This window comes from Wyeomyia smithii, chromosome 2 (genome assembly GCF_029784165.1).
Source record: "Wyeomyia smithii strain HCP4-BCI-WySm-NY-G18 chromosome 2, ASM2978416v1, whole genome shotgun sequence".
In the NCBI taxonomy this organism is placed as follows: Eukaryota; Metazoa; Arthropoda; class Insecta; order Diptera; family Culicidae; genus Wyeomyia; species Wyeomyia smithii.
Window position 1 is genome coordinate 227299309 of NC_073695.1, and position 14786 is coordinate 227314094.

The window sequence follows — 14786 nt, forward strand, 5'->3', positions numbered from 1 at the left end:
CAGTACCAAACTCGTCTGCCCTCCTCGCAGTATCGATTTTTCACCAACCAGCGTGCGATGACGGATCGGAAAGGGACGAACATTTGCACTAGAACGCGTTCAATTGACAAGAAACGATTTCGTTCACTTTTTATAAAATGGTTTCGGCTGCCTCTTACTGGCCAGTTTGATGTTCAATCATCACAAGGAAACCCAACAAAAGCATGCACGGTTGACCGGAATCACCCACCTTTGTTGTTTTCAGCAAGGATAAAAGCCGTATTCCTCCGAAGACTGAATAATGCACCTATCGCCTTTACACCCGACGTGTCTCGTAATCAAAAAATGCACATTCGGATACTTCGGAGCACAGCACAAAGCTCAATTAATTACAACACTAAACTAACGGGTTCTTCGGGTTGCCTTCCTTGGTACAAATCTCGGCACTACTTTTCCTAATAATTATCTTCAACACACAGCTAAACAGCCTCACAACACATCCAAACGGGAAAATAAGGGCACACGAAAGGGCCCACTAAACTCTGCAGAAGATTACACGCCGCGTGAAGAAAGAGTGCTATTTCATACCAGCAATCGTCAAATAACTGTTCCGACGACGGCGGATGCAGAGTTAAAATACTATACACAACAAAACAACACTTGCAGCTTGATGAACTCTCGCAAACCAACTGAAACCCCCCTTGAAAACTAGAACACCAAGAGCCGGCAGTCTGCCAGCAACACCGGTCGATTCGATCGCTGCAACACGGGAGAGCCACAGCGATTTTTACCTTCTCTCCGGTTCAGACGCATGGATGGATGTGCCTTTAGTTATGGCCCATTGTCGTCGCACAGTGGCCAATCTCGGAACCAAAGTCGGACAAAACTCAAAATGTACTTAAAAATGAAAATGTAAATTAATTGAAAATCGCATACTAAGTTAATTTTAGATTGTTGCCATAATTTTGAGTGTAAAAAGAATATATTAATGCCCTGCCTCTAGCCACTGTGTGGTAGCGCGTTACTACGTGTAGCTCATTGTTGTACGTGTAGTACAAACTCGCGCAAACTCTTGCTCTCTCTCTTGTTCGACTCTCATTCATGGCTGCTACCCCATAATACAATGTTTTTTGGTGATGTTTTTTACGTTCTTTCCCTTGCTTATCGAAATCCATTCTACAGCGAACACATGCAGCCAGCCGCGCGTATAAATTATTATCACGAGGTACACGACGATCTGTCTGACTACTAAGTCCAATGGGGTTGTTGGCAGTGTACGTAGTCAGAATTCATCGATGCAATTGAAAGCATTTCTTACGTAGTATGCAAACAGCCTCTCGACTTTCGTATTCATATGCGCTAGAGAAAGCAAACAAAACCAACACAGCCACGCGTACACCGCGGAAGTCGAAATCACGTCACAACGTTAATGTTGAACGCACACACACACTATCATTGCACCGGCTGTCGCGAAAAGTTACATCCTTCCGCTCGCGTTCGGTTGGCTCACGAGGGGAATACCGTAGAAGTTCAGTATAGCTCGAACTGCGATGACGTCCCTAAAACGAATGAGTAACAAAGGGTACTGTCATGACGCCTTGATTCATGTGAATTATTAAATCGTCATTGTAATAGTTGACTTTCGTCAGTAAATGACAGTGTTACACAAAGATTCAGTCAACCATCGACAGCCGACACATAAAGATTACAACTTTCAATTAGAAGTAGAATTTTATAATTCATTTTTTTGAACATGTCTCTTAGTCGCCAGTCCGTAATATCTTGGCCCAGCAGCGGAACATGTGCTTACCTATGGCAATGAAAACCATCATACAGTAAACCAGTGCTTTTAATGCAAAATATTATAGCTTTAAGTTACATTTAGTTTCAGCTCGTAGTCGGCAGCGAGGATAAAAAATTTGCTTTTAGTTATTAAGATACTTTAGAAAGTAAGCTACCAGATATAATTCGCGCCGTTAAACATTAAATTGTATTTGTGCCGTGTCAAATAAATTATAGATGAACAAAAAAAAATGTCCCTTAGTCCCAAAAATATTATATTCGAATCTCATTCCTATAGTACAAGCATTGAGATAAAATAAATTGAGATATCACGCCTACTAATGGGCAATAAAATAGCATAAAAGAACTGTTTGTTGGAATTTAAAATAATGACCAAAAATCATCCAAAAGTGACTCATTTTATTACATTGAAGATAACAGAAGCTATTATATCAAAACTTCTTCTCAGATAGTAACTTTTAATCGATAAAAGACTACTGGAAAGGATTTTATATTTCTAGTAGATGGAGTTTATAGTACTATTAGTACCCAACAACTTTATATTGTGTATTGCAATTGCCTTTCGACGGATTTTTTTCATATCAGGTGATACCCTATACAGTTATACCTCGTTTATACACACCCTCGATTATACGCACCCTCGATTTTACGTACTTTGATTTTACGCACATTTTACCTCGATTTTACGCACACTTTTTTCAAACACATTTTAAATTCGTATGTTTTCTTCATTAAATTGTACGTAATGAAGGGTTATATATATTAGAAATGGTTCACTAATAAGGGGCCGTCCATATAGACTGGGAAATCTGCCGAAAACCGGGAGACAGTAACAACAAGACCTCTTTTGCGAAACAGCGAACTTTTTAAGGTTGTATACGTGTCTAACGCGTAAAATATTTGACGTCGTACGCACACAGTCTCTTTTGGAGTAATTTACTAAAACTTTTATATAAAACGTGTACTGTAACAAAATAGAGGAGCTGTTTTCAATGCCTCCTTAGCATTAGTATGTGGGTAAAAATAAATGTGTGAGTCACACATATACCCTCCCACACACACACACACACACACACACACACACACACACACACACACACACAGACACACACACATACACACACGCGCGCACACACACATACACACACGCGCACACACATACATACACACACACGCACACACACACACGTACACACACACATACACACACGCACACACAAATACGCACAAATATACGCGCACACATATACGCACATACATACGCACATACATACACACATCCACACACATATAAGCACATACACACACATACACACATCCACACACATATAAGCACATACACACACATACACACGTACACACGCAAACACTTACACATATATACTCACATACACACACGCCCATTTCATTGTTTTAAGTAATTCCTTTCAAGCATTTTGCATATGTTCTGAGTGAGTTTCCCACGGCACATTAGAGAACGTCTATTATTTACGTAACGCAAATAATTACATACTCTACATGTTTTCTTGCACATTTCAGATCACGGAAGTTAATTTTGGACTATAAAAAAAATTAAAAAATTTGATTCGATTTTATGCACAATTCGATTTTACGCACATTTCAAAAACGAGAATGTGCGTAAAATCGAAGTATACCTGTATACCGAGTTTATTGTTAGAGTTGAAAACAATCATGTAGTATCGAGTTTTAAGGCTTTCACTCAATCAATAAGATACGGAAATGTGTGGATGCCTGCCATTTTTTTTTTAATTTCATGTAAATAGCCTCGAATTGAGTGGGAGTCAAGATTGCCCAAAAAAGATTTAAACCCTGTTAACCCTGTACCTTAACGTAAAACGGGACGGAATCCAAGCATGGGAGGACCGATGGCTTCCTCCAGAATACTCCCGCATTTCGGGAGTGCCTCATGAAATATCGTTAATTTTCCGAGTAACCTGCAATTATTTATTGTGAAACTGCTAAACCAGCACCAGAACATCTAATTCAATCAGTTTGCACATTTGGTTTCACCGTGAAACCTTTAAAACGTTTTAATCTTCAAAACAAAAGAGTTCATTGTAACCCGAAAAATAGATACGAAATTAAGTTTGACTCTCCAAGCAAGAGGCCATAGGCAGTGTGGGCCCTCCACAAAGTTGAAATAATTTTCGGGTGGGCGGTTGTTCACGGAAAGGGATGAGGAAGAGGGGGTTAAAATTATCAAAAATCTGTCCACGTGGAATGTTGACGGCCCCTAACCAAGTCCGTTGCATGGATCAATCGCGTCAGAAGTGGATTGTCGTAGTTACTCCTCCGTGATGGATCTGAGCTGTTGAAGTAGTAAACCACTTTTAATGTACAGTAATTCAATAGCTTCTGCTTGTTGTACAGTTCGATAACTACGCCGAATACGTCCTTACTATAGTCACTGTATACTTTACTAGTCTGGCGGACTGGATTTCGGGAACCAGTGTGAACTGTCAAAACGGGAACCAGCCGATAGTGCGTCGATTTTCGCATTTGAAGTATTGTAATCGTGCAGTAAAAAGATTGCTATTTTTTTGAGAATAGTAATTGTAATGAATTAATGATATCACAATAATGTTAAATTTATACATGTGAGAAAATCACAAGGAATATTTTCTTTCGTCGCATCAATAACGTGCTCTTTTTATAATTAATTGTTTATTGATAACATTATACTGCCATAGACTTGCTGTCCTGTCGCTTTTCACGCTGTATGCTTTTCATGCTCAATCGAAACAAAATGATTTTTTTTTTATAATTTTCTCTTTCAACGAATAAATGAATTATCAGGTAACTCGCAAAATTTTAGCCACTTTCCTCTAATCTCCGCATTCTTTGGAAACCGGAGTAAACTTGTTTGTTTCTTTGTCCTTCGCCAATTGCTGTTACATTTGTTATGAACGCACTTCATTTTCACATCAAATGTTTACTTTCAAAGAAGTCATATGCAACATGAATTATATCCAGTGGTGTCAGGATTTTAATGTAAAAAAGTGGGCTGCCAGTTGCATGGTTCCCCACTCCGCCAGACTAGTAAAATACAAAGACTATAGTCCTTACCGTCGACTAGGGAAGAAAGGAATGAAGCGTAACAATCGTTGTGGCCAGTAACCAAGTTTATCTGTGCATTTCTAACGAGTGTAACGTAAAGGAGACTGCTTTGTCTTGGGAAAAATTCATGTGTGAAGTGAAAATCTTTCGGTTTCGACTATGTCTAAATCAATGAAAACTGACCACTTTATTTTCCTCAACCGGTCAAAGTAATGGACAAAAAAGACTTCTCTTCTTGTTTAAACCATGGTTCAAGCCCAAGGGTTTGGCTGTCAATCAAGATGTGTACCAGAACGATATTTTTGAAGAAAAATTTTAATTCCATTTCCCCATAAACACTATGCCGATAGAGGGTATGTGTTTTGGCTATCATCACGTTGCGCCATAAAACAGAAACGTACCTGAACAACCATTCGACCCCATTCGTAACTCAAATACGCAAGTGTAAGACTGGTATTTAGTGCAAATCATATTAGAAACCAAAAACTTTTGAAACTGCAATAGAATCAGACACTAAAATATTGGGACGGTATAAATAAAAATTTTCTTTGTAAATATTTTCTTTGCTACGATAATTCCTTTTCTACACATTTTTTTAATAACATTTTTCAGACTATATTTTTCCTGTAAACGAATCAGCTCCCAATTTCAGAAAACTTTTACTTGTTCAATGCTCGATTAGGTTGTTATACCTTTTTGAGTAGATAATATGCGGGAACAATAAACTTTAACCGATGAAAGTTTGAAAAACAACCATTCAACCAAATCCCGAACGAAAAATCAAGTCTAATATGACTTGCACAATATAGTGTATCATCCAGCTCGAGGCATAGCTTACACACGACGGCAAACCTTCTAGTAATGTAGTAAACATGTTTTTTTTACTACCGGCCGGAGGAGGCAACATGAAACGGTACCCACGAACACAGATAAAAACGTAACCAAGTTCTAGTGGCTTTACATGGTTTTATTTACGAGAGGAATCAGCCGGTTCCAATGAGGCTATTATTATTCTCTTTCTCTTCGGTGTTTTTCGTATGGATGGTTTCATTACTAGATTTATTGAAACGATACGCTCACTTTAAACTAGTAGGAGAGAACATACAATGTTCATTCATCAATTTGATTTCGCTTACTAAGGTTATTGGTTATCAGTTTAGTTTCAATTTTAAATAAAGTGAATGCTTAATTCAAATACCAAAGATTTAACTAAAATACAAGCTTTAGCTGTACCATACTCAAATACATATGAATCGATCAATTAAACTTCTCTTTCGTTTCTAATTCTCTGAAGTACGGCTTCATTAATCCTTTCAGCTTCTCTTTTGTTGGGTAGTTCGACATACGACTCAACAGAAGCTTTCTTTGTGGTTCAGCATAACCGACATGCGAGGTGATAAAAAGCAAAGAGGAAACGATATGCTCAACTGCTAATGAATTCAACGCCTTGCAGGGAGAGAAATTACTCATCATTACAACCCATTATGCTATCGAAAACTACTGCTTTTCATAATTTCGCTTCATAACTAGAAAATTTCTAGAAGAACGTTACTTATAAAGGAGTTTTTTCTGTAAATAAGAAAATGTTGACGTTAAATAAAATCGGGATCGATTAAATATGATCGTAGGTCTGCTTTATAACTTTATTTTATCGATTACTTGCCAATATGTATTTGTTGTAACACAGTAATAAACATTTAAAAATTTAAAACAAATCAAAAATTGGAAGGTAAAATTCTAGATACAACTGAATAATTTATGTAGGACTGTGGTTTGTAGAAGCAATTGGTTTGTTTTTCAGATTTTCTGATATTTCTGTTTGTGTGGGATCAAAAATTTTGCTTTGAATAAGTTTATGCCTATGCTAAATTAATTTTATCACTTTTTACATGTACCGATCAAATGAAGCATTAATAATAATATTATCTTTTATTGATTACACGATAATTCAGCAGTGTGAACTACTGCGTTAATAAATATTATAACCGATTTAAGCAGACTTTTTGCATAAAAAATTTGGCACTTTTGTAAAAGAACTAAAAAACAGAATAAATTCCACACCTTATGAAAATACTAATTTGTTCTTTTTCAGCACACAAAAATACAACATTCCTCGCCAACATCCGTTCCAAAGTTTTATTTATCACTAGCAAAGCAAATAAACCGAAACTTTTACGACTAAAATGCGTTGGCGTTCAATCAGTTGAACAGCAGAACACAGTCATCCGTACTTACTATATTCCATCCCAAACGGTAGCGATATCCCTCTCGCACGGGTGTGAGAATGCGCACTTCACCCCACTTACACTCGGCACCAGACAGATCTAATCCTGACGTTTTCAGCGAAAATTTGATTTCCACGTCGCCGCACTCGTGGCAGGTACCGGACAGATTAGAATCAGAACCCCTTTTATTAGCACTCTTCTAATTCACCGGTACACTTATCACGCTTATCAAGATCGACCTCACACACTATCACAGCACTGTGCTTGATTATGCCATTGATCTCCAGGAGAGGCCAATGAAAACCCCGGAGCGGAATCCACACCGCAGACAGAACTTTTTTTGTGTAAAAATTTTCATAGCACAAAATCCGATCAAACTTTACCTGAAATCCACGAAAAACACTCGTTTTCAATGCACTAAAGAATGCTTTTTCATTTTCACTTATTTGCAAGTCCGATTGGTAAGTTTTCACTGGTAAAAATTGAATTTATACGACGCCTACAACCTACCGATCCGCGAATGAAAATTATTCCAAGTGTGATTTTATAATCATTGTGCACTCACACATATTTCGAAGCGCGTCGAAGGAAAGAACGAACGGATAAACACACGCGGCGGATCGATAACAAACGGAGCCGATTGCATGGCTGGAGCCGAGAAGAGTGAACAGTTCAGTGAAAGAGAGAAATAAAACGGTGCGGTGAGAGTGCATGAGAAAAGCAAATCAAAACAAACCGGAGTGAGAAGACTGCGAAAGGTCTTGAAATGTAACAGCTAGCGAAGGATTTTCATGGCAACAAATAACAACACGGATAGAAAACATCTTTATTTTTCAGCTATTCGACAATGATATTTTGAGTAGCGACTATTAAGACTGTAATACACTCTTTGACAAAGCGTCAAATATTTGCCATTTTTTGACAGATAAAAATTTGGTCAAAGATAATTGTTTGTTACTCTCCAATTTTTACATGGGGTAAACACGAGCAAACAACAACCATCATGTCAAATAAACTTGACCATTATGTCAGAAGGTCAAATATTTGACCATTGGTCAAAGAGTGTAATACAGGCTTTAGGTCCTATTTTCTCGCATAACGAAACAAACTTATTTAAACATGCTACATCAACATTTCGTATTGTGCCATTGTGGTAATTCGCGGCAAAAAAAATGAAAATTCGCGGGTGGCAAAATAGAAAATATTCAAAATTCGCGGTAATTTCGCGGCAACCCGTTCTTTAGAAAACGCCAAATAAAGTGCATTTTTTTTGGTAAAAACAATGAAAAAAACTGTTTTATTAAATTCAATATACGGTAATTTAACAGTACGATTCATGATTTCTTTGCAGTACGGACTACTGTGTCAAATTGTCTTCAATCATAATTGGGTGTCGGCAGGCACGTATTATTCCAGTTATTCTGACTCACGCTGTATTCCACATCTACCGAGTTTCCAGGAATCGATAAATATTTATTTGCCAGCCGGAAAAGTTAAAAAAATACCGTCCTCGTTTCGAATACTTACCAAAATTATCAAAATGCAAAAATGCTTGCTACTTGAACTAAGTATAGGTATATCTTGCAACTTCGATTTTGCGCACTCGAAAATTCTATCATGCAGGTCCCCAATCGCTAAAATCTTTGCTCAAAGAGGGTCTAGTAACTGAACCGTCCGAAAAGAATTCAACTCAGACTGACAAAATCTCGTTGTAAGAGAGCAATAGTACTATTCCATCTTATTGTTTGCGTAGGAAAAGGCCTATTGATCTTTAGATTTCTTCATGTTGTTGGTTTTCACGGCATTTCGCGGATTTTTGATAATTTCGCGGCCGATGCTGGATTTCGCGGAATTCGCGGCTTCCGCGAAATCGCGATTTACCACTGTCCCTAATTATGTTTATCATTAGTCGGTGAGTAAGGTTGGATATCCCTGTATTTAATCGCTCAAAAATAAGACAATATCCATAGAAATACCGCGAGGCGCCTTAATTCTGCGCACTTCGTATTAAAATAACATCAATTGAAAGTAGATTTTCAAAAATGATCTTTGGAAGTGATTATGATTACTATATATTAACTGTCAACTTTCTGCTTATGTTTCCTTTTTCTAAACGGCATCAACGTTTTGATACGCAGAACTAAAAGCCGCGCTGAATTAAGGCGCCTTAATTCTGCGCACTTCGTATTAAAATAACATCAATTGAAAGTAGATTTTCAAAAATGATCTTTGGAAGTGATTATGATTACTATATATTAACTGTCAACTTTCTGCTTATGTTTCCTTTTTCTAAACGGCATCAACGTTTTGATACGCAGAACTAAAAGCCGCGCGGAATTAAGGCGTCTATTAACTGTCAACGGCAGTATTTCGACGGCAGTATTTCGACAAGTTCCATTTCCGTGTCAAATAAATGCTATTTGAGTGAAAGAAATGAGTTCTCGTAAGCAAACGTACAAGCTACGAGCCCGGCAAGCAATTACTCTGCGGCCATTTGACACCTTTGCATTAACTAGGGGCACCAACATTTACAGAAATGGTTAAAGATCTATAATCTCCGATGTTTTACAGTTAGAGCTTTAGGGCACCTTTTTTCGCTTTTGCTGAGTAGTATTAATGTTAAAGCTTGCCTAATCGGTTTTATAATTTGAAAATGAACCTTGTCAGAGAAAAACATAGTGAACAAATTTCACCATACACATTTCGAGTATTTTATCTCAGTATCCAGGAGGCTGAATAGGCTGCTTACACTACATCAGATAAAATCAGTCGCATCATTTTCTTTCAATATGCACTGACGCCCAGCTTGGCTTGTACATTCTCCAAGCCTTAATAATGTATTCCCAAACCGAAAATTAGGCTTTATATTAATGAGTGGAAATGTGTTTTTGACGTAGGACTACGTCTATCTGGTAGTTACCTGAATTTGACAAACTAGTAATTCAACCAGGGAAAACCAGGGAGAAGTGGTCAGGTTTTGAGCGCTTATATTTCAGTCATTTATAATCAAATTATCGAGGTTTTGGTATCAATCGATCAGAAATTCTTTTACGGTTATATTTATGTAACAAAAACAACCTATTGTTTGAGATACACTATTGAAAAATTGGTAAATAACATCGATTGTCTAAATCATACCGAGCAGCCAATCACTACTTCTCTTCCAGAGCACAGCCGACACTAACGGACTCAACCGATCTGACTTTTTAAACGATTTGTTGTTGTTTTACTCGAGGTTCTTTCTGTTTCCGATGCTATTTTACTTTCCTTACCATGAATATTCTTCCATATTCTTCGCAACTCCTCCCTCTTTCCAACCAAATGACGAATCCTTGATATAAAAGGTACCGTTGGAATATTTCATCCCATCATTTTCATTCTAAAACCGTACCAGTGACATACGGACGCTAAGTGCTAGCCGTTGAAAGTGCCAGGTTTCACCCGTAACGCTGGTGGCTGCTGCTAGTGCATGGCTACTGCAAAAGCACTAAACTGGCTGGAATTCTGGCCGAAATAACCAAGAAACAAGAATCATCGGCATCTGGCACCTTTTGGTGCCTCAAAGTACAACACTTTGAAGTGGCACATTGAAGTGGCTAGTTAAATTCGTATTTGGTGCCTACTGAGAAAGGAAGAATACGCCGAATTCGCTAATTCTAATGTTTGTCTTGTCATTACAAGCTACTAACAAATGCTTTTCTAATTCAAATATCTGCGAAATGGAGATGCCAATATAAATGAGGTTTCATTCATATATTTTAATTATATTAATTTTTGTTCAAAGCGCTCTAATGTCTCAGCAAATAAAAATGCACTGCTAGATAAAAAGTATAGAAAAATACCGTAGTCCTACGTCATGCGGTTGTGTCTTTGATACCACACTCCTACTATTTATATTCTCCCTTATTTTTCGTCGTTCTAGTTCCGCCACTGTTGTTTTTCCAATCACCGACAGCCGGGGAGGCGACTCCACCCAAGACTCTAACTTACGACCAGTTGATTACGAGCAGGCACCAACGGCTTTACTTCCTCATGCGATGGAAGGTGTGATCCCAGAAATTTTTCACCTCAGAATATCTCCCGCTATCGGCTGAGTGGAAATATTGTTTTTCTAGTTTTCTATTGGCACCAGATTAGCCTTAATCAGAATTTACTTCGAATATTCTAAAAGGCAAAAATGAAAAAACAAACACCGAGCTTCTTCGGTTTGATAATTTTACTCGACAATGTTGGTTTTATCACGTACTCACGTCTTACTCATTTTCCATCATCGTAGTTTGGTGGTAGTGGTAAAATTTGGGAGAGTGACTCTAGAAAAAAGAATAAGGATTCTCCTGCTCTCAATGGAAGTGAGTGTTTTCCACCCTCTTCTTTAGATCCTTTTTTTGTTTCATTGCTGAAAGGTGGAAAAACGGGGGTTGTTTGTTGTTGCGCTGTGCGGTTGTCATAACCAAACAGATCAAAGTCGTTGAATATCTTCACTTTTCCAACTGAAAATATTCCTCTTAGACCAATAATTCACAATTAATTAGTTTTTGATTGAATGCAGTTTATTTTGACATAAAATGAAAACCGCGATTAGCATTGTTGTAGTTTGTTGAACTGTTACAAAGTAAAGGAAACAGCGATAGTTTCTGTGTGCGTGCGGGACAGTGTACTTGACCCCTACATGTGTTGTAAGGTGCAAGTCTGGCAGGTGGACAATGGTCATCGTCTATCAGTGTACTCGGCAACTAGTTTGTGACGTTATCCTACACACCAAGGACCAATACTGTTCTGCTGGAATGAACAGGTTGAGCTGTTTAGGAAGTAAGTTTTTTTTTTTATTTTTGGGAACTTTTTTCCAAGGATTTTAACCATTTGTTTGTTCGATGGGAAAATGGGAACGTGTTATTAGGTTCTTTCCCTGTTTTAGCTTTAAGATAAGATTTGTTACTATCAAGTGGAAAATGTCGATCCATGAGATGGGCGGGCATAAATATAATCATAGATTATAGATCTTGATTTAAATAAAAAAAATCTATAATGCTGTAATAGTAATAATATGCTTCAGATAGCATACATAAAAAATATATTGAATAAGCATAGAAGAACATCAGCATGGAAATGGAAAAAAAACGAACAGCAGCAGTTTTTCGTAGAAATTGTAAATAATCAAAGTATCATGTTTGAAGAAGTTACAAAACCCTTTTTCCATATGGTTTTCAATCAGAGAGGATCAATTTTTGTTAACACTTCGATTCGAAAAAACTATCGATCATAAAGGATGAACCGATAATTATTGCGACATTTTTAGACTTGCGTAACTTTTTTCACATTTGACCGAAATTAACCAAATTTTGCGTGTTGTTTGGCCATTCGATAAGTTTTGCAGTTGTCAATGAGATTCCAAATTCTGAGAGAAGACGTCAATCAAAAATGTCCAGCATTCAACGAAAGTCTATCCCAAAACTTAACCGATGTATGTAAACTGAAGTAAACACATATACTGAGCTGAGAATACTAAGCTACTGTAAAAACTTTTGTTCCGGTAATTTTAGCCGATTTACCAATCAATCTAAAGTGTCGCAATAATCATCGACTTACTCTTTATACCATTTACTCGATTTTATTTTATTTTTAGGATAGTGAAGCTCACGAAACCTAACAGCAAGCAATGACCATTCAAAAATGTCATCCAAATTACCGACCCGTAAAACCATCGAACCCCTGTTCAGAATTGTTTCCGATTTGGGCAAGCCCTCTGTCGAGTCGTCATCGCCTTTTCCAAACCCAACTGACACGGATGATGGACTGTACCGGCAAAAGGTCCACAAGAGCCGAATCCCAGGACCAGCCAAAACCTATGTGGGGATGATCGTGAACCGAAGTAAGAGTGTGGACGATCTACAGGCCGCAAACGAAGAACATCGGAGTCACCACAAAAGTCGGAAATCCGCGGGGGACAATCGGTTAGAGCGAGTAGTTCGAGCCAAGGATCATCAGATCACTAAACTGGTGGAAAAGATCACGACATTATTCGAGTGTAACAATCAATTTGCAATTGAAAACGAGAAATTGCAGAAAGAATACCAACAGGTGCAGCAGAACTTGAAAGCGTTGGAAAACGCTAAGGCAAAAAGTTGCGATAGTTGTGCAGAGTTCGAGCACGAACGGCAAACTCTGGCCAAGGAAAATGGTGACTTGAGGAACGATATTAAAATGATGAAAATTTTAGTCTATCGATTGAACGTCCAAGTTGAACGATATCAGGACGTGATAAGGAAAGAAAAAACCGCAAAGGGAGACATTCCGAAAATCGATTTCGTCGACAGTTCTTACGGGGGAACAAAAGACAATCTGAACTGGGGATCGGTAAACTCGCACACTCTGGGACCTTTACTGAATGCGTACGAGGAAACGATCGGCGAAAAGAATGAACTGGTGCAGCAGTATGAGCAAGAGCTGATTGATTTTACTGGGAAGCTGAAGCAAACGATGGAGGAGAATGAAAAACTGCACAAAGATGTGGATGGGATTAAAAGTACCCAAAGCGGTTGGCTTTCGGAACGAGCGCGACTTCAGGCGCAAATTGATGTGTTCAAAACTAAGGCGGAAATTCAGGGAAAGCGAGCGGATTTGGCAAAGGAAAAATTGGTTGAGGTGCTGAAGTGTTATGAACAGAAAAGTATGGAACAACGGGATAGAATTCAAATCAGATTTTAACTATTTGTATGCACTTACAGTACAGGCTCAGTGTCTCGACATCGAGCGCTTGCAAGAAGCATATGCTCGAGCGAAAGGAGAGTTGACTTCGCTCAGGAATCTCAATCAAAGACCCGAGGTTGTGGTTGAAAGTATGAAAGAATGTCAAAAGTACGTTGACCGAACTTGGTAGTTGTAGTAATTTATGCTCAATCATTTTCTTTCACTTTCATTTAGACTGTTTGAAGAATTAAAAATTCAGCACGACTCCGAAAAAACACGATCCACAACCGAAATTGATGCGTTGAAGACAATAATTGAAGCAAAAGATGGAGAAATTTCACAGCTTAAGTCGCATATAGCAGAGCAGCAGAAAATCCTCGAGCGACACAAGGAGATCAATGAGTCAGTGTTTTTTCCTAGGTATTACTATCTTGGGCAATCCGTTAACAAATTTTCCGTTTCAGAGTTCTAATGGATAAATCTACTGCCCTCAAGCAATCACTTTATCGCACCAGACAGTCGAAGGATGCTCTAAAATCGCGCCTGAAAAACATGGCCACATGGAGCAAAAACGTTGAACAGCGACACGATCAACCGCATGATTATTGGCCTAGTATCAAAGCATTGCAGGCCAAAATCGCTGAACGGGATCAACAACTACAGGCTCTTCAGGTCCGTCATGCTGCCGAGATGGGCCAACTGCAGCGCCGGCTGCTACACCGGGAGGACAGTCTGCGAAGGATTCTCGAAGAGAAGGCACACTTTAGGAAGGCGTAATCAGTTTTTTATCCAGTGGCAATTCACAACATTTTCGTTTGTTTGGAAAGTACGAAGCAAAACATGAAATTTATCAAACAGCAAATCAAGATATCGAAAGCACCATCGTTGAGTAGATCTACTCGTAGTTTTGAACTAGTCCAATTAAAAGCTATATTAAACTGCTCTTCGTTCTTTTTGGTTAAAGATGATGACCTATACGATTATCTACTGTCATTTTTCCTAAAATGAAGTACA

At 38.2% G+C, this 14786-nt stretch overlaps 2 protein-coding genes across 6 annotated transcripts in view; one reads left to right on the top strand and one right to left on the bottom strand.

Annotated features, from left to right (window-relative positions):
- The window catches only part of LOC129721789 (dystonin), a 293217-nt gene extending 285596 nt beyond the window's left edge, over positions 1 to 7621 (bottom strand). For 4 of the 5 annotated variants that reach the window (XM_055674769.1, XM_055674767.1, XM_055674768.1 and 1 more), the window contains exon 1: positions 7096 to 7621. The gene's annotated coding sequence lies outside the window, so the exon portion shown is untranslated. Of the gene's footprint in view, positions 1 to 229; positions 668 to 7095 lie in introns of those variants that run through there. The other variant, XM_055674765.1, reaches the window with a different exon arrangement.
- Positions 7622 to 11484: 3863 nt separating this feature from the next.
- On the top strand, positions 11485 to 14714 carry LOC129722103 (protein Cep89 homolog). The gene is made up of 5 exons (XM_055675338.1): positions 11485 to 11894; positions 12709 to 13752; positions 13811 to 13940; positions 14007 to 14174; positions 14237 to 14714. Exons 2-5 carry the CDS (start codon positions 12756 to 12758, stop codon positions 14547 to 14549), a joined length of 1608 nt encoding a protein of 535 aa, XP_055531313.1. The 5' UTR covers positions 11485 to 11894; positions 12709 to 12755; the 3' UTR covers positions 14550 to 14714.
- The last annotated feature ends 72 nt before the right edge of the window (positions 14715 to 14786 follow it).

Bases quoted from the DNA above. Each gene is read 5' to 3' on its own strand.
- LOC129722103 (XM_055675338.1), top strand. From the start codon at position 12,756: ATGTCATCCAAATTACCGACCCGTAAAACCATCGAACCCCTGTTCAGA. The intron at 13,941-14,006 runs GTACGTTGACCG...ACTTTCATTTAG, and splicing joins AGTATGAAAGAATGTCAAAA to ACTGTTTGAAGAATTAAAAA. The intron at 14,175-14,236 runs GTCAGTGTTTTT...TTTCCGTTTCAG, and splicing joins CGACACAAGGAGATCAATGA to AGTTCTAATGGATAAATCTA.